Below are 25,463 nucleotides of genomic sequence, written 5' to 3'. Positions count from 1 at the left end.
TTGTAAAACCGAGACACTAGGACCTGCGTTCCACATACTATTCGAATCAGTTCGTCGAAATCACAAAATGTCTGTTTGTGTGAGTTGTTGATGTCTTTTGGGTGGGTTGTGTATGTTGGGTTGTTTGTAGCATACTTGAAAAACTTTCAAAAGTCTAGCCTGTTGTGAATTGACACTGTGGAACTCAATTCGCGTTGGTCACACTTCGTGTCTATCCTTCAAAAACATTCCTTATTTCATTATTCTTTACGTTTTCGACTCATCAGTGCCGAGCAGTTCAAATCGAACTGCTTGGTGCCAGCCTAAATAGTTCAATTTAAACTGCTAAGCAGACGTAAAGTTAACGCTATTTTCGAGAAACTTCACGGGCATAATTCCGATTCAAGAAATGAGCAAAACGAGTCATGATTTGGGGAAAATAGTATATTTAAATGTTATGATAATACACCATGATTAAAAGTTCTCGGATCCTGATCCATTTGGACTGATTTCGTTGAAATTTAGCGTAACGCATTTGACGTTGTTGGGTATAACTTCAGGCGTGTTTCTGCTACGATGGTAATCTTTGCAACATAAATTCAGGCGTTATGTTTTCAAATATGAAGATTTTAAATATGAATTAAATGGAATGGTGTGAAAGTGTGTGGCGTATTGTTTATACGATTTCAACTAATGTCTCAAATAATGTACATTTGAATAGCAAAACAGTGAAACGCACAACGAATTTCTTTTAATCTGAATCATCAACAATTTGAATATGTTTTGAACAACCACGACACCTAAAATAACGTGTTTACTTGCCTTCATTGCTCCAGATTTGATTTTTTGTTTCAGAATTTGGAAAACATAAACGAACTGCATGAAAATACACGTGTGAATCAAACCTCTTAAAAAGATACTCTATGTTGAATTCTTGCAAATACCGCGGATCGATTTTTCCTTTTTTTGTTTTCAAAACATCGTTTGCAAAATCGTCTTATTTGAAATATTTAGGTGAATCAATACAGCTTGTGTTCTTATATTTATGAAACAAATTAATCAAACTGGTTGAACAAAAAAAAAATCTTATTTTCGTTAGATGGTGCTCCTAATTTACAGTCGAAATTATTTTTCGGTTTACGTTATCTCTCGGAATATTATTTTAACAACATCGAATATGTAAGAATACATTCAGATATATTCATACAAAATGTAAAACTTAGGATGTAAATTTTCGGTTCATTATCTTTATGTTGTCAATTCTCTGTCAGCTGGTGGGTAAACCAACACAATTATAAACTGAATATGCCTCAGGATCAAGTAAAAATTCTCAGTAGTTCATGCTTTTCAATGTCTGCTTTTTGTCTTATCATTAATCTATTAAACAATCCATCACATCACTTGAGGCAGAGGGTTCAAAGTGATATCCGGATAGAAAATTGGAGTTACGAGGTTTGAAAGAAATACATTCCTCAAGTAACGAATTTTCGGATCATGATTAATTTTCATGAGAGAAGACTTTTTGCTCATAGTTTCATGAGAAGTTAAAATGATTGGTTTCATGATTTTCTAATCATGACAGCAGTAACGGATTTCTTTCCGTGTTTATATTGCGCCGAAGCGCAATGTCTATCCTGACGTCCCGAAGGAAACGAATAGGCGACTGAATTGGCAGACCACAGAATTTGGTTAAATAGGGTATGACAAAAAGCCGTTTTTGTGTGCTATCAGCGCATAACCGATTTCATTATTCTTCACATTTAGTCTTCTCCTCGTCAGTGCAGTTCAGATTGAACTGCTTAGTGCAAACTTAAGCAGTTACATTTGAACCGCTAAGCAGATGCAAATCCCTGTGTAGCGCTTATAGCTACTACTTCGGCCTGTTCTATTGCGCTACATAGTCTCAGTTTCTCTCTGGGTTACTAATCTAGTTTCGCCAGTTGGGTGCCGAGGTCGGTCCAGCGATTCCGAGTGGAGCATGACTTCCGGTTCGCTGACTACCCGACGACGCAAGCACGGTGCTACATCGTGAAACTACTTTGTCTATACCCAGGTGAAAGATCCGACCTTCTCTGACGGAGGAAGTTCTCCCTGGTTTACTGGTGTCCCGATGATCCTTACCGGTATTAGGTCGCGATCTACTCATCTAGCTCTCGACAATGACACTAAAGAAGAGTTCTCCGATCAAAGGTAGCTCTGGCGAAGCAAATTTTTCCGAATTAATGCTCATTGCTGCAGATCTGAAGGTATTTGAGCCATTGGTGTATTCTTCGTGACACATTTCTTCGGCGATGTTATCATTCCCTCAAGCCGGCATTTCGCAAACCTGAGACAGTTGAAGATAGCATGTTCTGGTGTTTTCACAACTGCCATACACTCCGGACAAAATGGACGTGTGTGTATGTGTGCTAAATAATGCCATTTATTTCTCGCATGATAGTCAATTCTGTATTACTGTAGCATATTCGGATACAAATCCATTGCCGGTATCATAATTAAAAATTATGGAAAGCATTAAACATATCTTCTTATGAGATCTTGCCTATTACTGATGATTATATAGGTTAAATGATTCATACCATGAACAATAGAAATCATCAGTAATAGACATGATCCCATAAGAAGACATGTTTCATGATTTTCATAATTTCTTGATCATGGTACCGACGATGGAATTTTAACCGTGTAGTATGAAATTCTTACCCCGTCACACATGAAGAGCACATAGAATCAATCCTAAAATTATATGTGGACCAAATTTCTTCTTCTGGCTTATGGAGCTTTGCATTTTTCAGAAACGCTTCATTGCATGCTCCAGAACTTCATGAGCTGGTCTACACAGTGTACTTCGCACAACGTTTTTGGCTTTATTCAGGTGAAGCAATAGCACTTGTTCTGGATTGAGATACATTTGCTCCCTAAGCAAAGTTTCGAGTGCTTGTTTCAAAAGTCGAAGCACTGCTTGAAATCACAGACAGCGATTGAATTTCCCCACAGTAAAGCCGAGCTCCCCACAGTAATGGTCAGGTTACTTCAGGTTTTTAATATACAGAATGGTGAATGGTCTCGGCATTTGCCACTATAATCAAACATCGGAAAATTAAATTTCATCAGTTCAACATAAACCACTCAGCAGATGTGAAGTTTCTGCTACTTGCATAACACTCTTAGTTTGGCACCGAAGGTCAATATCTGATGTGCCAAACGAATCGGTTTTTCATGTATAAAACAATGAGCAATTCATTACATTACAACTATAATTGCATTAAAACAGGGGGTTTCACTCTATTATTGTATATCTATTATAAATTCTGGTAAATTCTTGTTTGGTCATTGATTCAACAACAATCACTGCAAGCAATATATCGTCGATACTTAACACGGTTTCATGCCTAATCACTCAACAACCACTAACTTACTATCGTTTTTGTCTCATGTGATTGATGCAATGTCTAACGGTTTACAAACGGACTTTACCTATACAGATCTTTCCTCCGCTTTCGATATAACCAACCACGACATCACGGTTGCTAAATTGGAAAGACTTGGATTCAGTTCGAACATTCTTCGTTGGTTACAGTCATATCTCAGGAATCGTCGTTTAGCAGTTAAAAGTGACGATCATACTTCCGGAGAGTTTCTCGCATCATCCGGAATCCCACAGGGAAGTCATCTCGGGCCGTTAATATTTTTACTGTACTTCAATGATGTCAATTTTGCTTTGGAAGGTCCTCGCTTATCGTTTGCTGATGATGTCAAGATCTATCACATCATACGCAACTTATAAGACGCAGCCTTTCTCCAGCGGCAATTGTTAATCTTCGCAGATTGGTGAGAAGTTAACCGTATGATTGTAAATCCAGACAAGAGCTCGGTCATTACGTTCACGAGGAGAAAAATGCCATTGTATGTCGAATACTTTCTGGATGGATCCTTGATTCGAATATCGACTAGCGTTAAGGATCTTGGCGTCCATCTCGATGAACAACTTACATTCGGGCATCACATCAGCTACATTGTAGCTAAAGATTCCCATAGCTTAGGATTCTTAATGAGAATGACTAAGCGCTTTACAAACATACACTGTCTAAAATCGCTTTACTGATTGCTTGTTCGATCAACTCTCGAGTATTGATCGGCAGTTTGGAACCCCTGCTACCTGAACGGTGCTCATGGAATTGAGGCAATACAGCGCAGATTTGTTCGCCTCGCTCTTCGCCGATTGCCATCAACTTTCTAGTTATGAAAGTCGTGGGTTATTAATCGGTCTCGACACATTACAAGTTCGACGGGAATTATCACGCGCTTTGATAATAGTAGATATATTCAACGGTAGGATCGACGGTCCCGTTTTGCTCAACGAAGTTAATATTAATGCGCCACCCAGAGCTCTTCGCAACAGTGCTTTTCTTCGACTTCCTAAAGACTGGCCCAGAGAGTATGGACGCACTTTGATTTCGCTGTAAATAATTCACTAGAGTTAGATATTCAAATTTTATTCGATATACTGATAATATTAGACTACAACAACAGAATATTATTCTCAACATTTGCTACTTAGCCATTGTAGACTAGCTGGCGCACCTTCTTGCGAACCTTCCTCATTAAATTCTTGGCTTCTTGGCGACAAGTTTCGACACTTTTTTTTCAATCTTTTTCGAACTGTTGAATGGTTTCGGCTGCCGAGACTTGTTTCCTAATATGTGCCTTCGTTAATGCCCAAAACTCCTCAATTGGTCGAAGTTGTGGGCAATTTTGTGGTTTCATGTCTTTTGGGACGAAAGTGACATTTTTGGTAGCATACCATTCTACCGTTGATTTCGAGTAGTGGCAAAAAGCAAGATCTCGCCAGAAGACAACAGGATCCATGATTAGGCAGCTCAAATTTGTTTTGGACTACGTTTTGGTTGTTTCCGCTTCTTATAGGTTTGAATATTCAAACGTTCTTTAGCACGAAGAATATTTGACGTCGAAGTGCCCACTTTGTTGGCCACATCTCGAACTGAAACCTCCTTTATTTGCATTCAGTATATGTTTATCCAACTGAGGGTTAGCAGGACCTTTTTTTCGACCCGTTTTCGGTTTATCCTCAAAGGTGTTATCCTCACCGAACTTCCTGATTTCCTGAATTTTGCACGGTTTTTTCACTTACTCCTTCCATTTTTGATATCTTTCTCAGTGACAGTCCGCGTTCTGTGCACCATTTGTACACAATTTTTCGAAGTTGTTCTGCTGAAAGTCCACGCATTTCGAAACAAACTAATGAAAACGAATAAACAACTGCACAAGTGGTTAGAGAAGATTGTAAACAACAGGACGCAGCCATAAAAATTAACAGATTCAGAACCATTGCGAAATGGCAGCGGTTTTTGGTTGCGTCCATACTTTTTGGGACAGTCTTTATACGACGTATCAACTATGGCGCAAACGGTTCTATTACTAGTTTACAGAGATCGTTCAACCGTGTTTCATCTGGGTATGATTTTAATGTGTCACGAGGCAGAATACGTACAAATTTTCAGAATATTTTAAGGAAATTGTCATTAGAACCAAATTGTATCTGTTGATTGTAAATAAATAAACAAAAAACTAGAAGAGATAGGTGTTGTCGTTGTGCGGGATGTAGAGCTGCACTAACAAATAGAAACATTCAGTCCATTATTCAAGCCGAAGCATCAGTTTTGCTTAGGTTCCAAACATTAAATATTTTCAAAATTAAGCTGTTCCTACAACCTGCATCATTTTGCTCAAGTACAACACTATCGTAGATAAACAAACACTTGCAGAAAATATGATCAAATTTTTTTTTCACCTCGTAAGAGTTACAACGAATAACAATAAAGGAAATATTCACTGGTATTATTACTAACACACTTTATTGATTGTTGATCTTCTGAAAAATAAATTAACTCATTTTATTTTTTATTTTTATGTATTTGCCCCAATCGAAGTAGAGGGGTTTATTATTTATTGTTTCAATTGTAGAGGTTTTAACCTTCAGGTCATTCGCATCTTCAGGCCAGAAAAACTTTCTGACCCTATGGGCAGAGTTGGGAATCGAACCCAGGCGGGCTGCATGAAAGGCATCGACTTACCCATAACGCTATACCCGTTCCCAGTGGAGGGGTTTACTATAAGGAAGTTGGACAAACTTTGCATGAGAAGTTTGACAACAACAATTATATGAACATTACGGTGATAAAAAGTTGTACTACTGTGAGCATATCTTTTCCCCCCTGCTTTGGGAATGTGGTTTTCAATTAAATTCCATAGACATATTAAATCAATCGGTGTCACCATTCATATTTTCAAGCCGTAATTTTCAAAAACGATTTCAGCTTTATTCGTGGTTTGAAAATATTAACACAACCTAAAACAAACATATTCATGATAGTGTATCATCTATAATGCAGACCTTGTTAAAAACTTTTGAATCATTTTGCATCATATATCTGCCTCACATGTTTGCTTCTCGTTTTTATGCAGTACACTGTCGTATTGGAATCAAAGTCGTAGTTCTTCGTCAACATGAACGACGAACTCAGAACCAGCTCAGGGACAACAAACATAAGGTGTGCCCGTTTCATTTTTCCCATTTTCAAATGTTTGAATTATTTTGTTATCGCATCACTCGTTTTGTTGACTTGCACACCACTGTACGGAACTGTGACGGTATCGCCCTGCTGTAAAACCTTCCAAAACTCTACCACAAGTCTAGCGGGCCAAACACCGTCGTCATTAGAATCAAGGTTCAATTGGGTAAACATCGACACAAACAGCCGTTGTGGCACACAACCCAAGTTTGTATACTAAAATTGATTTATTGGTGCCTGCGAACGGTTGTCTTTATCTCGATTTGCTTTACGATAATGTTGTTTGGTAATCGGAAACCATCAACCATCGAACAGCATCTGAGCGAGTGAATGAAACGATATGTATAAGTATTTGCCAACATTTAGAAAATAAAGGAAATATCTTTTTGCCTCGAAGTAATGGTAGATTTTTGAAAGTGAATATCATTACACTCACAGTCGCTTGCCTTGAGGCAGGATGATGCATCAGCATAAAGATATCAGATTGGTGGATTGAATGCAATTCCAGTGCGAAGGACGCACCTGTGTAATGTACAGACTCGAGGCTATTGCTTTTTATCTAACCATGCGTATGTTAAATACAGAACTGATCAAGGCAATTCTTTCACCTATATTATCATAAATAAATGCACTATGAAATCATGAGTTTGAATAAAATGTTTCGGGTAATTGAGCAACAGATGTGTGGACAGTTGTTTCGCCTACATAATGTAGGAGTATTACTTTGACGCTTATTGCTATAAGTAGTGTAGTGTTGTTTGAATGATAAAACAATCTGGTAGATAATTGAAACTCACATACAGTCCCTGGCCATATTATTAGACCCATACTGAAAACTTAATACTTCTTTGAAATACTGTTGTAACTTCCAAGAATGAAAAAATGGTTTAAATATCGTGGTGCTCCATGCCGCCATTTTAAATGCTTGTCATCCTATTTATAAAAGAAAAAAAACATTGTTCTTGGACGCTAGGGAGATTTTCCAGACGTGAGTCCTATAGAAAATGTTCGAGAAGTTTCTAAGCATGCTGTTACAACCAAACAAGGTTTGATTCGTATACACAATAGAACCTGAAAAAAGTATCGACGAGATGAGAAAAATATTTTAGAATGGCATAGATAATATGCCTCCTAGTATAGCAGTCGTATTGACTGCTAAAGGTAGCCATAGAAAATTCGGAATTTCGTGAAATAATATTAAATTATTTAATCTGCTGTAAATAATTGCTTAAAAGAATTTGCTTTAAACTAATATGAGATTTCTTATAATTTATTGAATACCTACTAATAGTGAACATTATGTGTATAAAATTGGCAAAAGGGTGGTTTCTCAGCATAGGGCTAATAATATGGCCAGGGGCTGCATATTCGAGCCCAAGTTAAGTTCCGTGATCAAGAAGGGGGGCTGGTGTCCATTTAGAGATTATTAATTATTTTTCTTCGTGAAGATTCAGACCGTGTGGCATCTTATGGCAAGACCGTGTGCCATCTTATGGCAAAAGATTATATTCACTGTGTTCCTGCAGTCATGTCCTAAAAAGGCGACAATTGTTGGAATTCTTCTTTTCCTACTTCTAGTCACTAGATACTGTTAGTCTACTACATATTTATTTCACGAAAGTGTCCAACAAACAAACAAACTGTTTTCCGGGATTTCTCCTTCAAAGTTTTTCAAAAGAACTCTTTTTTACCTTATTTTAGGAAAGCTTAATCTTATTTCTCATCTTGAAATGATTGATGAAAGCAGCCTCCACGAAAATTGGATATTGAATATTCTCGGCTGCTGGCTTCCCAGGTCAATCTTAACAACCAATCTCACCATATATTTTATTTTGATGGCAAATGGCATTTCATAAGTCGAAATAATGGTGGAACAATACAGGATCCGCCATCTAACTTTTTTTTTGAACTAGCGGTTATTTCGACATTGGTAACCTTAATGTCACTTCTGATTTGACAGAAGCTTAGTTTTATCCTTCCGCTGAACGAAAATGGTTGTGTATACGCTTGAGGAACGCGTGAAAATAGTGCCAACTGGTCTTGCGATCAGCTTGAAGAATACTCCGATTTTTGCCAAAAAATCATCTTCCCGGATGAGGCACATTTTAATTTCGGTGGGTATGTTAATAAGCAAAATTGTCGCATCTGGGGGACGGAAAACCCGCACGTTATCATAGAGAAGCCGATGCATCCTCAGAGAGTGACGGTTTGGTGCAGATTTGGGTCTGGCGGCATCATTGGGCGAGCGCTATCGCGCCATGATTAGCGATTGGTTCTTCTCGTTACTTGAAGAGTAAGACTTGGACACCATTTGGTTCCAACAAGACGGCGCTCCGTGCCACACAGCCAACGCAACGATCGATCTTCTGCGCACAGTCTTCGAAGATCGAATTCGGATATCGTTTGCCCCCTTCGCAGCTGTGATTTGACGCCGTTAGACTATTATCTTTGGGGGGCTGTCAAAGATAAGTGTTATGTGGACAAGCCAGAGACAATTCAAGCCTTGGAGGACAACATTCGTGCAGCCACAGCTGAAATAAAGCTGCATACAATCGAAAATGTACTAAAAAACTGGACCGACCGTATGGCGTACTGCAAGGCTAGCTGAGGCAGCCATTTGAATGAAATTATATTCCAAAATTAACCGGAAAGATTGTACTTTAATATGAAAAAATAAATTTTGAAATCGGATAAACCGTTTGTGTTTTATTGCATGTTTAAAAAAAAGTTACATGGCGGACCCTGTATAATAATGGATTCCAGCCTAACATGTACTCAAAGTGCACTTGCGTTCGTCTTTTTAGTCCTAAATAAGTGATTTAGGACTCACTTTCTCATCTAGTGACAAGTTCTACGAACCTTCAAGTTTCAATGCTCAAGAAACCTGAAACTTACCTTCACGTTTTTTAAGCATTAGTTTCTTCAAACAAATAATTTTCACGAAAGTGAGTATGATTTGGGGATGTTATCGAGCCGGATATAAGAATCAGGTGCGAAACTGACTCGAATTTAAGTTCAATGGTGTTTCAACTATGCTCGGAATTGTTTTGAAACGAACGGTTTGACAGCAATTACGGTAACAACTGTGTTTGGTTTGGCAATAAGCAAAAATGACATAATAATGATTCTAGTTTAGACGGTTGAAATAGATCGAATAATTGCGATTTTACATATACTTGGCGATCTTTGTGCAAGCAAACACCTCTTTCAAAACTTAAAGGATTGGTCAAAATAGTGCACCTAATTTTGGTTAATCTTTGTGTGAATTGCAATAAAAAGAATGTTGTGAGAACGACGTTTAGGCAAACATAGTAGCGATTTTCGAAGCAGTGAATAGTTGATAGTAGATGAAAAATAAAAAGACATTTTCCTTATAGCGACCATTTTTACATATCCTGTCTTACCCTCTTTATTTTACGTTGTTCATGGATGGGTCTTGAACAATCGAGTTTAATGCTCTTTAGAATAACTGTATGAATTGGCAATGTTTTTCAAGTCAACTAACATCAAATCATGGTGGAATGTAAAGAGAACTCTTGCGTATACAAGCTGAACTTCAAAAAGACCTTCATGCGGTTTATCATTCATCAGAGCAAAATAGGTTTATACGTTACACCTCAGGCCGTCTATTTACAGATATAATCTCACCTGAAAAATGACTAGCTTTTTATCTCCTTCCTTGTATTCCACTTTTGCATTACTTTTTACATTCATTTACTCGATCACTCATTATACCTGCAAACCTTTTAAATAATGTGCAGATAATTTAGGGTTTAATTTGCAAACATAAATTATTATATAAAAATTGCATCAATGGCAATTATCCTCTCCTTCCTCTCTAAACACATACTTTTTGCACCACTACATTGCTCCGCTCCGCTATTGTTGTTGTGCTCCTATAACTTTCAGCTGAAAGAAACTGCAATATATTTCCCCGTACGCCCATTACACCCACCTTTTTGGTTTGGTTGTTTCGACTCTCTTTCATCCATCCCAGCTGTAAGGTGCTGGGCGCAATGCTGGTCGCCTCTTCTGGTACTCCATCACTCATGGCTTGTTGCTTCACGTATCTTTAAGCTAATTTTCGTTTCGCTTGCAGCCAGAATGAATTATTGAGTGTAGGGTCCAGAGCGTAATAATAGCAAATGCAAAATTTAAATAGTTCTGGCATTATTGAACAATTGTTTGAAGTCGTTGTAGGACGTTAATGGCCCCGAACGAATCACAATGAATAACTGTACAACGGATCTGGAGAATGATGCTTTGAAAAGAAAAATGTTTATTTCGAAGTGAAGCAATCACATCCTCATGAATAATTGTTTTTCTCACCTTGCCAGTGCACAAATGAATCAAACCGAGAAACTTATCTTAAAAAAGTACCCAAAGCCTTAACTGCTTTGATTATGTCAAAATTAAACGAAAAACGCTACATAATCCATCTAGAAGGATGTTATAGTACCTTTCTCTTTTTATTAAAATAATCTCATCATAATATTTTCGACATTAGACTAATTTTTGACGAAAAAAATTGGCAGATCCACCAATTGGATTGAATTGATTGATGGATCCAGGTTGATTCGGAAAATTTACACAAGTCCAAGTTTGTCGAAATCGTTGAGTATTATAAGAGAAAATAGTATGGTTTGTCGGTTACGTCATTGATACGATTATGTATTCACAATCGGAAGTGTTCAGGATAATCTGTATAAAGTCGGGTTTCCAGCAATTCTATATTTCTTCTATAGAGAATAGAGAATAGACATAAATAATATTTTATTATTTAGATTCCTAACCAGCATAGTGATTTCCTGATGAGTGAAATATTTTATTTTCATGAAATTGAGTAAACAATAAATTCTATTCATGACGAGTCCGTTGAAGTACTTTATTTTTCTTTAGAGAACTTTTTTCAATGGGTATAATAACCAACGTTAGTGATATGGATTTGGAAGTTCTTGGCGCCCACGTGTCGGGAATTTGTTCAGCTTCAGACTGTACTTTGTAAACAATCAGCATGGAAGCCGAAAGAAGGGAAAAAAATGTGCACAGTTATTTGAAAAATCCATTGTGGTCTGCATCTAGGCTAGCTAAACAGCTGAAATTGCCCAGAAATGGCGCGTTATCAAACGGTATAAGGAAACATTGACGACGATTCGGAAGTCTCAAGCCAATCGTCGGAGTGGAACTGTCGACCGGAAACTGCGTGGTAAGATTTTGAAGACGATTAAGAGATTATAATCTGTCGGACCGTGATTTGGCCAGAAAATTCGGTGCTGCCCATAGTACCGTGAGGAGTACTCGACTCCGGGAAGGAATCAAGTCGTATCAAACTAGCAAACAGCCAAATCGCACCATAAAACAGAATAGAATGGTCAAAATTACGTGAATGGTCAAATTTTCCGTGTTACAGGAAAAATACGAGAATTTCTTCGAAACCGTGACGAATAATTTTATCCGTATTTTTTCTTAAAAGTATGAAGAAAACGCTACATTTGTATAAAAAAAGATCTTGAATTCAATAATAAATAACTGAAATACAGGCAATTGTCTTTGTTCCAATTCTATCTGAAGCAAGCTTTATGTGTGTAACATTACCCGCCCGCCTTTTGGTCATGTGTATTTCCGAAAATACGGGGTATTTTTACGAAATGCGTTTTTTATTGTTCATTCGTATACTCCGCGTAATGAAAGACTTCTGTGTATAGTATAGTGAACAGTAAGACGAATCAAAATGAGCAAACTTAACGAACATTGTCCTATTCGATCTTCGTCAAAATAAATAGAAAATTTACCTAAACAATGAATATACATCGACCTTAACAAAATTATTAAAACAAATCTGAACAAAAGTAATAGTGCAATACATGCGATTTATCTCTGAGAACGAAGCAATATCAGTATCTGTCGTCTCATGATGGTTTTTCGATGTACTTGTAGAGGCTTGATATAAAGAATGATTTCATTTATTTACAACATGAGTATATCAACTCATAGTCAGTTTCTATTTTTTTCTCGCACGGTCAATTTGAACACCAAGTGAAACCGCTTCACAACTCGTGAAACCAATACCCAACTTACGCGAAAAAGAATCCTACCAACAGAAGTCTGCCAGTCAGAAAATTATCTCAAAATGATAATTACCAAAATTAAATCTCCGAAAATTATTTCCTTCGAAATTAATTGAAAAGTTAATCTAATTTTCAGTTCAAGTGGAGCACTTCGTGCATGTATATGTGTACTTTCTCAAAGCCACTTTACGACCAAGCAGTGGAAACAAGAACGAACTAATGTCTCCTTGCTCACTGAGTTTCCAGCCTCATCAGCATCCACGTTGTGATGGATCTTGATAAGGCATGCAGTGTGCTTTCAAACAATTCAGCTATGTTTTTCCATTATCTTCTCTGTCAGGTTCGTTAGAAGATCCTTTCCCAGATTTTACAGTCGACTACATTCGTTATTTCGAGTTGGCATTCCTTTGCTCATTGTTCCAAATCAGTAAGTGCTTTGTTAATTTATATGTAAATCACAACTCGTAAAGTGATGATTGATTCGTGTACTTATTGAAATGCGCGTTTGTGATCTCTGCTTGAGATTATTTTTTCTCGGTTGGTGGTTCACCTAGCAGTGAAATGAAACCATTCCATTTATTGCAGCCCAATTATTAATATGATTCGATAGGATAACAACATGACCAGGTCGGTATTGCATAAAACTTGATGGACCTAAATATAAATTTATTGATTAGTAATTTGTTCCAAACGTTCTTAATCACCCGATTAGATTTTTTTAGGTTGCCACATCTGTCTTGATATTCCATCAAATTTTCTGCTTGATACCTGGACATTTGTAAAAGTTACGCTGTATTAAGTACATCTGCGATTGTGCGTGTCCTCGATTTTGTACAATTTTCAAAATGGAATTAAATTTGCAACAACTGTGAGTCTGTAAATATTTTATATTTTTGGACCGTATTTGAGCGTTAACATTTGCGAGAAGCAATTCACCGAAAAATACCAGATTTGTGGGTAAACAACTAGTGGATCTTGCACCACGATAACGCACCGTCACACAATGCTATTGTTATTCGGGAACATTTGGCTAAAAACGAAACAAATACCATTCAGCAACCACCGAATTCATCTGATTTGGCTCCCTGCCACTTTTTCATATTCGGTCGACTCAAGAAACCGCACTTTGATTTCGCTGTAAATAATTCACAAGTGTTAGATATTCAAATTTTATTCGATCTACTGATAATATCAGACTAAAACAACAGAATATTATTCTCAACATTTGATACTAAGCCATTGTAGACTAGCTGGCGCACCTTCTTGCGAACGTTCCTCATTAAATTCCGTACAGACTTCTTGGCGACAAGTTTTGACACTTTTTTCCAATCTTTTTCGAACTGTTGAATGGTTTCGGCTGCCGAGACATGTTTCCTAAGATGTGCCTTCGTTAATGCCAAAAATTCTTCAATTGGTCGAAGTTGTGGGCAATTTTGTGGATTCATGTCTTTTGATACGAAAGTGACATTTTTGGTAGTATACCGTTGATTTCGAGTAGTGGCAAGAAGCAAGATCTGGCCAGAAGACAACAGGATCATGGGTAGAAGTCGTTTTTGTAAACATTCCTTGATGAATATTTCGCTGTTCATTGAAGCAGTGGTGATGAAGGATTTCGAAATCTTACCGCAGCTACAAATTGCTTGCCAGACCATAGCTTTCTTACCAAATTTTACGACTTCAATCGATGTCTCGGACTGGTTTAACACTTGCCCTTCTCGCACCGTATAATATTGTGGTCCCGGCAAGGATTTGTAATCGAGTTTCATGTAGGTTTCGTCGCCCATGATTATGCAGTTCAAATTTCCAGCAATCGTACTGCTCTCGAACCCTCGATCTGATCGGTGCTTCTTGTTTCGGACTACGTTTAGGTTGTTTCTGCTTCTTATAGGTTCGAAGATTCAAACGTTCTTTAGCACGAAGAACATTTGACTTCGAAGTACCCACTTTTTTGGTCACATCCCGAATTGAAACCTCCTTCTTTTACTCGAACGCCTTCAGTATACGTTTATCCAACTGAGGGTTAGCAGGACCTTTTTTCGACCCGTTTTCGGTTTATCCTCAAAGGTTATTGATTGCATTTCGCACGGCTTTTTCACTTACTCCTCCCATTTTTGCTATCTTTCTCAGTGACAGTCCGCATTCTGTGCACCATTTGTACACAATTTTTCGATGTTGTTCTGCTGAAAGTCCACGCATTTCGAAACAAACTAACAAACAAGGTTGTATAGGAAAAAGATGAAAAGGTTTATTTTCTCGCTCCACCAAACGTTTCGTCTTCCTTCTGTGTCCCATAAGAACTATGCAAAATTTTAGCTCGATCGGAGGAACTATTTTTTCGCGTCCGAGGTTTAATGGTTCTATATAATTTAGTATGGGAAAAAAACTTTCTACAAGAAAAGTCGGCTGGAGATCAACCTATAGACTCTCAAAATCAGAACATGTGTTATTTTCGTAGCAAATTTAACGAGGAAGAAACACTTCGAAGACCGCAAAACAATACGGCATTTGTAGAAAAAGTTATAAAGGAAAACCGACACAAGATCCGAGCCATGACTCTTTTTTTAATATATCTAATACCACTGCTGCTAGTGGACATAAAAAGATTTGACTTTCTTTCATTATGCTATAGCGGTTGATTTGAGTTGTTTGATATCTTCACGTTAGTTACTCAGTTTAGTATAAAGTTTCTTTTAAAATGTCTGGCTTCAAAACTACTTCATAACTTACCTTACCTAACAGCTATAGGCCTGGGGTGTCCTTTGCTGTATCAAGCATACGTCTCCACATAACTCGGTCCATGGCTGCTCGTCGCCAGCCACTCAAGGCACGGATGCTTCTGAGATCACCCTCCACTTGGTCGATCCACCTTGCTCGCTGCGCTCCTCTTCTTCTTGTACCAGTCGGATTAGATTTAAAACCATTTTCACTGGGCTATCGTCCGACATTCTTATGACATGCCCAGCCCATCGTAGACGTCCGATTTTAGCTGTCCGTACGATAGGTGGTTTTTCTAGCAGCTGTTGAAATTCGTGATTCATACGCCGTCTCCACGTTCCGTCTTCCATCTGCACTCCGTCATAGATGGTCCTCAGTACCTTTCTTTCGAAAACACTGAGGGCGCGTTGGTCCTCTGCCAGCATAGTCCAGGTCTCGTGGTCATAGAGAACAACCGGTCTAATGAGCGTTTTGTAGATGGTCAATTTCGTGCGGGTGCGTACTTTTCCCGATCGAAGGGTTTTTCTGAGTCCAAAGTACGCACGAATCCCTGCCAAAATACGTCTATGAATTTCTCTGCTGGTGTCATTATCGACGGTCACCAGTGAGCCCAAATACACGAACTCGTCAACCACCTCGATATCGTCACCGTCTATCAATATTCGTGGTAGGAGGCGTAGTGTTTCTTCTCTAGAGCCTCTTCCTCTCATGTATTTTGTTTTCGACGCATTTATGGCCAGTCCGATACGCCTAGCTTCAGCTTTCAGTCCGATGTAGATTTCCGTCAGTTTCTCAAGGTTGTCACAATATCAATATCGTTAGCGAAGCCAAAAAGTTGTACGGACTTTCGGAAGATCGTGCCACTCGTGTCGATCCTCGCTCTTCGAATCACATCTTCTAGGGTAATATTGAACAAGATACAAGAAAGTCCATCACCTTGACGTAACCCTCTCCGAGATTCGAAGGGACTCGAGAGCGTCCCAGATACTCGGACGTAGCACATCACTCTATCCATCATTGCTTTGACCAATCGCGTCAATTTATCCGGGAAACCGTATTCGTGCATTATCTGCCATAGCTGTTCTCGATCGATTGTGTCGTATGCCGCTTTGAAGTCAATGAATAGGTGATGCGTGGGTACGTTGTATTCACGACACTTCTGGAGTACTTGTCTTATCGTGAATATGTGATCTGTAGTGGCGCGGGCTCCAGTAAATCCCGCTTGGTACGGCCCTACGAATTCCTTAGATATTGGTGATAGACGACGGCAAAGGATTTGGGAGAGTACCTTGTAGGCGGCGTTCAGCAATGTGATTGCGCGGTAATTGCAACAGTCGAGCTTATCGCCCTTTTTGTAGACGGGACATACCACCCCATCCATCCATTCCTGCGGTAGAATCTCCTCCTCTCAAATCCTAGAAATCATCCAGTGCAGCGCTCTACCCAGTGCCTCTCCTCCATGTTTGAGCAGCTCGCCTGGCAACTGGTCATTGCCCGCGGCTTAGTTGTTCCTCAGCTTGCCGATCTCCTCACTTATCTCCGACAGATCAGGGACTGGGAATCTGTCGTCGGCTGAGCGTGCACCCAGATTGATTCCTGTACCGTTCTCTGTATCTTGTGCTTCGCCATTCAGTTGCTCGTCATAGTACTGCTTCCACCTACTACTCCATTCGATGGTCATTATCAAACAAAACCAAACAAACTGATTTCGGCTATCCTGGCTCCTGGTTTCCGATTTTGGAGACACCGAATATAGTGGTCATATTTTCCCAAATGTATAACACTCACTTTTCTCAGCGATGGTTTGACCGATTTTCACAAACTTAGATTCAAATGAAAGGTCTTGTAGTTCCATACGGAATTCTTGAATTTCATTCGGATCCGACTACCGGTTGTGGAATAATAGGGTAAAGCGTGTTCAAAATTTGAATTATCAAACTGTATTTTTCAAATAACACTTAGTTTTGCGATTAAATTATATTGAAACGTACAGAAATGTAAAGTAACTTTATGTTTAATTATCTGTTTCAACTAAGTGCATGAAAAAAATTAAATTCACAAAATATTTTCAACTGTGTGGGTAGATAGTCTAAAAAAATTCTACTCTGTGTACATTGAATGCACCTCTATCCATTTGTCATGCCGTAATTTCATGGATGATGGCAGAATATCAACTATCAACATGTAAAACTAAACTGTATGCCTGTTGAGATGTCAATTTCCACGCATTAGCTTTGGAATATATGATATGATTAATCTTTACATACTTTCGATTGTAAATATATTTGAGTTATGACGACCCTTTTATGTGCATGTATAAAGTCATAAATTTACATGTCTTTCTCGTAATGTGTATATTCGATTCCAACCACCTACGTTACGACATCAAAATAAGAATGTTGGTAATCGTTCAACGCTGTATATCTCAATATAATACTAAATTTTGATCAGTTTGAGACGGGAATAAACTTATTGACATAAACTTAAGAATTTGTGACAGCCAGTAATATAATTTCAGTATTGAACTGATGTACTTAGTACAGGCGCGTATACAGGGGGGTGTTTTAGGGGTTCAAACCCCTTCCGAAACTCAAAAAAGTATGATATTATGTAAACTCTTTTTTTCAAATAAGTAAAAAATAAAATGAATAATTTTCAACAAACGACTCCACAATAAAAAAATTTCAAATAATTATATAAAAAGTTCCATTTGTATGGAAATTGATCAACATGTTCTGAAACACCCCCCGAAATTTTTTTCTGGGTACGCGCCTGACTTAGTATCAACTTTCAAAGATGATATAGCAATATTTAGAAACCAACATGATATTATATTATTCGAACAGATATTTGAACAAATAAGTCTGCGCTTTCCTGTTCACTTTTTGAGTGTTGAATGCATCCGGTGAAATCAATTCACATATATCTACAACGGATGGTTCCCTCCCAGTGCACTGTCCTAATTCATTCAAGTTATTTTCTCCTTCATTTTGCTGCTACTTGGCTTTCTGATCTTGATCAAAGAACGATCCACCCTTTTCCTGGTATTTTTTTTATTATCTCCTTTCCTCCGACAGTCGCAAATACTACCTGGTTGAATTATGAAGAAAATGTAAAGCAAAAAAAAACGAAATGGAAGCAAGATTATATATAATTTTATTATCTAATAAAACGTTCTTTAACCATTTTAATAACATACCTGTAGCGGCTGTAACGATGTGCTTTTGTTTTGTAATGTACCCACGCCATTCCGCAGTGCATTTTCCACGCTCACACAAGCGGAAGCACACAAATACCGAACAGCTGAACGCTCCGGCCGCGGCCTCGAAGGTGATTCGGAAACAACAGTAATACAAAGTATCCGCCAAGCATCGGGTATGAATTGAAAGTGTTTTGCGATCGTAATAATTTTGTACTCAAGCAGCATTGCATTCAGACACTGTCCGTGGCACTATGTTCAATCCGACAAGTCTAGCCTAGCCGCCATCAACGCTCAACACATATGAATGATATGATCACTGCACTACAGACGTTGCCGGAGTTGCCATTGCAGTGAAACGAGGACAAACTATGCTCTACTTTACAATTAAAATGAAGGTCTGAGTACTTTTTGTAACCATGTCAGCAGAAATTGTGTTAAATAAACTGTGTATCCCAATCAGCTATAAGTAGTTTGTTTGATGTTTGAATATTGAAATGGAATCATTATTCCGATTTTCATTCAACATCTATAACTTAAGCTGTACAGGACAGAATTATTCTTCGAAGAAAATGTAACTATTTGTTGTCTTAAAGAAAATATATGTACTGAGAAAATATTATTTTGAATATACTCATCATAAATGCAACTTTTCAAAAAATTTATTCAATGATTCTATAATTGTTTGAAACTAGGCAATATGCCTTTTATTTCAGAATGTATGATATAAGATTTTAGGGATTTATAAATAATTATGTTTTTCGTATAACTATTGTTTGAAAAGGTTATACATTTTTGAGCTAGAAGGCTTGAGTTTGAACAATCTCCCCTGGTTGCTACTCGCTTTTTTACAGCATGTGTTCCCCGACTTATTCTGTCCATATACTGTACGATACATAGATACCTTTAAAAACCTGTTGTTATCCTCCGAGTAGAGTAATAATGCCGTTCTAAATGACAGTTTGGTATTTCAAGCTCTTCTCATTCTATTATTCCGGAACCGGAAGTCAAATAAATATAATTCCGGAATCGGAGGTCGGATTCGGATGAAATTTCTTAGCAATCTATGGGATCATAGAATTTTTCATTTGAATCTAAGCTCGGTCTAATCGTCTCTGTTAAATCGATTCTGATTCCTGATAAATCGAATTAAGTTCCATTTTTGGACATTTTTGCACTTATAATCCTGTAAATCTTTAAAACTTTAAAAACTAAAGTTTATGGATATCGGTCCGGCCTTCCTCTTGGAAAGTTAGGGTACATAATTTAATTTTTCTTGCACTAATCATTCTATAATTCCGGAACCGAACGTCAGCTTCGTATAAAATGCAGGATTCATACTGACTAGAATTTCAGAACAGTCAATACTGAAATTTGGTTATTGGTTGTATTGGTTCATATGGGTATTTAGTATTTATGTGTGGTGCAACGGGTAACCAAAAACACTTAATAAACTCTATTATAAGGATTTAATTAGTTATAAATATTAATCATTATGGAAGAAATACAACAACAAGGAACAATACTTGCAGACAAATTCGTGTTTAGTCAAGAAACTATTTTTGTTCAATGTATTGTTCTAGGAAATTATAGCCTTTTAGCATCATTATGTTAATTTTGATATTCCGGACCTAAAATACTCAAATGTAATGTAACTGTAACGTAATTGTACTTATTTTCCATTATAGAGGTTTTAGCCTTGTGCGGTATTAACAACTGAACACTAACAGGCTGCGAGAAAGGCATCGACTTTCCATACCGCTATACCCGTCCCCTATGAGTTTTTTATGGAAAGAGTTATTGACATAATATCAAAACATACAAAATCCAAATGAAACAAAAATTGTTGAGATCATCAAACCATTCGACTATTACATTTGAATTGAAAACATATTATGAACATTGATGTAATTGCTCAATCATTTTTACATTTCTCTGAGAGCAATTATTAGTAGCACGTGTTTCAAATTTTGGTTCATGTTCAGCAACGGCCGCAATTACATGTACAGTACTATCATGTGAGGCACAATCAAATACCGAAACCTGCAGTTAACTAACTGGTTCATCGGATATTTTGAAATTACGACAGCTTATAGCTGAGTCGGCATGGCAAAGACTGCATTGCTAATTTCATTCGATTTTTTTTATCGATGTACTATAATCAGGCGCGTACACAGGGGGGGGTTTTAGGGGTTCAAACCCCCCCCCCCCCCCGAAACAAAAAATTATAACGCATGGGAAACATTGTGATATAAATTGTACATGTGTTGATTTATCACCATGTTCTAAAACCCCCCCCCCCCGAAAATTTTCTCTGGCTACGCGCCTGACTATAATTAACAGCTTTCAAATAAGCAGTCAATATTTGAAAAAGTTTTCCGCATTGGAACTAAGAATCAATACTGAAACCTAGAGTCATTTGTGATTAATCTTTACCACATGTTTCCCACCTGCTGAATTGAGTATCGGGTTTTTGTTTTTGGAAACTGATTGTTAGAGACAGCACATGCACATGTAAATAGTAAAGCAATTTTGTTTACTTATATACAATTGTGTTGATAAAATAGATCGAATATTGAAAATATAATTTCGCTAACAATTGATTTATTTACGCTTCACCTAAAGAAAAAATCAATACTAGAAAATTCTTTGACCTGAGTCACCATAAGGCGGTTATCTTAGTGCTAGTGAAATCGTTGTGCTAACTATCAGAATGTAAATATTAGCTGTCTATATTTACTTTTATCCGAATCCGACTCCCGGTATAGGAATCACTGGATTATATGTGCATAAAAACCAGTAGGTGTGCACACATTATTTTCAGATTTGGCTAAACCAATTTTCACAAACATTGATTAAAATGAAAGGCTTCATATTGCCTCTGGCATCTTAGATCTAACGCAGATCTCGGTGGCATTGGTGGCATTGCTTTCGTATTATTTTTTTCAGATCCGACAGATCCAAGATTTCAAACCTCCATATACAGGAACAGTGTGAAATACGAAAGAATCTTTAAAACTTGTCTCATAACTGTTTTAAAACTACAATACCAGTCCTCATTTTGCTGGTTCCGAACGTACCGGTATGGTGGTCGAAAGACTGCTAAAAGGAATTCATTGTGATTATTCAAAGATAGCTACATCGTCTTTCACAACGTTAGGTAAAAGATCAGATGAAGAGTGTTAAAAATGCAAAATGACGATGTAAAAATCGTGAAAAATACTGCAGGCCCCTATAGCTAAATTGATTTTGAAATCCAATTTCAGTCCTATCAATACAAAATTCATTTCATTTTAAAAACATTGCAGTTGCTTAACTAGGTACATTTGACACTATTTTACCATCAAAAGCTAACAGAACAGATGTTAAATTCAATAAACGTTAAGTGGCACTACAATTCTTATAGTTAATCCGAATTCTAGATAGTCTTACTGTACCTACTTCTAGATCTATGCACAAACTAGATTACCTATGTCGTTTTCAGGAAACTCACATGAACGATCATTTGGGGGTTAGGCTAATTGTGCATGGGGCACAGAACCGTTTTCTATACTTTATGTTTCGTCTTCGACTCGTTAGTACATAACAGTTCAACATGAACTGTGCAACGTAGATTGAAAAATCTGTTCAAATATTTTTAAATGCAAAAACCTAGAGTGAAAAAAACCGGACACGGATTTTGCAATAGCAATTGTTTAATTGTTTCTATTTTGCAATGGACGGACAAAAAACAGACCGCCTGTAACAAACGAGCAAAACCATGCTTCGTCCGCAGCGGCAGTCGTTAAAAAGTTTTGAAAGCCAGATCCGGATAAAAACATTTTTTCCGGATGAATCGGCATAGTTTTTATCCGGATTTTGCATTCAAAGTTTTTTTTTGTCTGGCTAAAAAAATGTTTTTAAAATATTTTGCATTGCAAAATCAGTGTCCGGTTTTTGTACTCATCGTTTTTATCTGGTTTTTGCATTCAAAATACTAAAACAGCATATACAGATCAAATTTCACGTATCTAAGAAATGTCTAATGAAACTGACGGGATCATGATAACGAATGCTAACATTACATCGTTCGTTTATGTTTCAACGCTAACTCATTACTAGGCAATCAGATTAAGCGTATCCCATCATACTCACTAAGTGTGATAAACACAAAACATTGAGCTCACAAATTGCGAATCAAACTACTCAAATGAATATTGGTTTACAATATGCATGAATGGCATTCTGAAAAACAAAAATATTACTTTTATAAATCTAATCTAGTGCACATTCCTTGTTCTTAATAAAATAAACATTGAACTCAACGATAACTCAATTATTTTAGAGTCTAGTTCCACTATGTAATATTATGTTTTTCATCAAAACGATTTAATAGTTGTATGATCATTCATGAACAGTTTTGACATAACGTTTTCATTCCATCTTCCAAATAATTCTCATTGCAAACAAGCACCAAGAACTGTTAATAATTGCTTCGCTTGTTGAACTTACGTAAAAGTCATGCACTCATTCGTATCGCACTTATTAATCATAACCAGTAAAATATAGTGCCAGTAATCGATAATTCGAAATCGAAAACTCATCGACTACATCCAGATTCGTCGAGCATAAATGTGGTGAGTGGTAAGGAAGAAGACAAAATTGAAACGATTGAAATTAAACAACAGAAAGTGGAACATTGCCATATGATTACGAGCCAAGAAAAGAGATCTCATAAATCATCGTCATGCACACAGACAAAGAAGGCAAACACTCTCAGCCATGGCAACCATTCCGGTCGTAAATACGTAAGATTAAAGTGCGTACGTGCAAGTATTTGCCGGTTTCAAGGAGAAGCACTAAATGTTCATGCATTAAAATGACTCAACTCTTTCCAGCTGACATGACAACGAGCTAAATTTATTTGAATTATTGAAAACAGTAGAATTATGTAAAAGGCGAAAGTTTTTACTTCTTCTTCTTCTTCTTTCGCCTGCTACATAGCTTACTGTATGCAATGTTGCTTTTCTCTACAGTTTAAAATTTATTGCTTCATGATTTATTGGAGTTTAGTTTTCTTTGCCACTTTCATTTCTTATCACTAACTATTCATCTCTTTCTGTCGTTAGACTGTGCTATCATAAGGATTCATTGCTACAAGCTTGTGTCGTAGCACTAGTAACAACATGAGAACGTAGTATATTTATACATGCTATGAACCCCCAATATTTCCTCACAAAAAAACGAAAAATAATGCGTATGAGTGTATTGTATTGGTGTTTAACTATAACAAAATAAAAACAATCCTTTTGGTATGAACCCATGTAACAAACTCTTTTGTCTAGTTATTGACTTATTTGTAAGAGCTTGAAGTTAGTCGAGATGAGAACGATGTTGAAAAAGGAATTAATATTTGAAACGACTCATGAATATAATCATGACAGCAAATCATAACATAATTAATAGTGAAATCATCAACAAACAAAAGCCTTTCTTCTGATTTCCATCGCTTTCTATCACGTGCGATTGTAACTAAAATGGGTTTTGTCCATCCACTGGGAATCACACTCTTACGAGTATGAGACGTTCTTGCGCAAATCCACTGCAAATAGATATTGCATTCAAAACTGTACTGCGAAAATATACGACAGCATTGCACGGATGAAGAATGAAGATAGAAACTAAATGAAAATTCTTCTCGATTGCTTCTCACTCTTTTTACATCCCTCACCTATTCTCCTTCCGGGATGATCCAGCATTTCGTTAGCATGATTATTCTTTACATAGCTGTTCTTACAAGAAGAGGTACTTTGGATAGTAAATTCATACAAAATTTATAATATCATTAGGAATGCGCCAGTATCTTGAATCAAACATCCTTCGTTGCTGCTATGATAATGGCGAATAAAAAGTGTGATTGGCATTGCTTCCATTCCGCAAAAGCAGGGATCTGATTTAATATGCTTTTTCGACGACTAGAGATCTGACTAACAAGATCAAAATGAGAAACCTACCGGTGATACTAATTTTTTTTCCTTCTCTTCTATTCTTTCAGGTACGTCCACTTAGAAAATTCTCGGTATGATTTCAATTTGTTATGGAGGTAATGTATGTCTGCTTATTCATTCGTTCACATACGACATTGAAGTGTAGGTTGATTTATAAATATTGTTTGTTTTATTTTATTTATATCTTGCTAACAGAACGTAAGGCATAAAAAGAATTTAATGTTATAAGTTTGTAATTACTTTTCATGTAGCCTTGACTGTTGAGGTTGATTACGAATTATCAAACCGAGAATTCCTAATACAATTACATCCCAGACCTTAACAAATTAAATTATAATTAGCCTTTGAAACATTTACATAACCATTCTTTATGTAGAAAGCAAAAATAGTATCACGAACGGGTTCTCTCTGAGATACAACTGTCTTCTTGAAATGGAATTCAAAAACAAAATATTTGACCTTTTTAATTAAATCTATAAAACACACATAATTTCAAATAATTGGTAATCTTTCGCCTTCAAACTCTTGTGTGCGTGCGCCAATATGCTTTGTCTCACTCTGACGAATGGCATATCAATGCGGCCAAGTGAGAAGAGGGTTTGTGAGTGAGTATTTGTTTGCCAGAAGTGCAAAAGCGGTGTATTTATCTTGCGATAAATTAGGGTTTAGGTTGATTGTATGAATTTATTTCGCAATGTGAAATAACGTACACTGTGTTGCTATTAGCTACAACATGCTGCCCTGAGACGTACGTAGGTTTGGTTGGGAAACTTTACTCCTAATCAATTTATGGACTGCACGAAAATTCCGGCAAGAAGAGCGCGAGACTGTATATCAACAATTGCTTACGTTACGTTGAATCCGATAGTACTTAAAAAGATGCCTGAACAAACCAACTTTATAGATGGCTTTTAAATAACTA

At 37.1% G+C, this 25,463-nt stretch overlaps 1 protein-coding gene across 6 annotated transcripts in view; it reads left to right on the top strand.

Moving 5' to 3' along the window:
* LOC131425118 (TOX high mobility group box family member 3-like) overlaps window positions 1-25,463 on the top strand; it is a 176,622-nt gene that overhangs the window by 50,150 nt on the left and 101,009 nt on the right. The window contains exon 1 of one of the 6 annotated variants that reach the window (XM_058586725.1): window positions 24,616-24,636. The exons of the other annotated variants lie outside the window; for them this stretch is intronic. Coding sequence (XP_058442708.1) covers window positions 24,631-24,636 — 6 coding nt within the window. The 5' untranslated portion in view covers window positions 24,616-24,630. Of the gene's footprint in view, window positions 1-24,615; window positions 24,637-25,463 lie in introns of those variants that run through there. 6 annotated transcript variants of the gene reach the window in all.

Source organism: Malaya genurostris, chromosome 1 (assembly GCF_030247185.1).
Source record: "Malaya genurostris strain Urasoe2022 chromosome 1, Malgen_1.1, whole genome shotgun sequence".
Lineage (NCBI taxonomy): Eukaryota > Metazoa > Arthropoda > Insecta > Diptera > Culicidae > Malaya > Malaya genurostris.
This window is presented reverse-complemented; position numbering and strand designations above follow the sequence as displayed.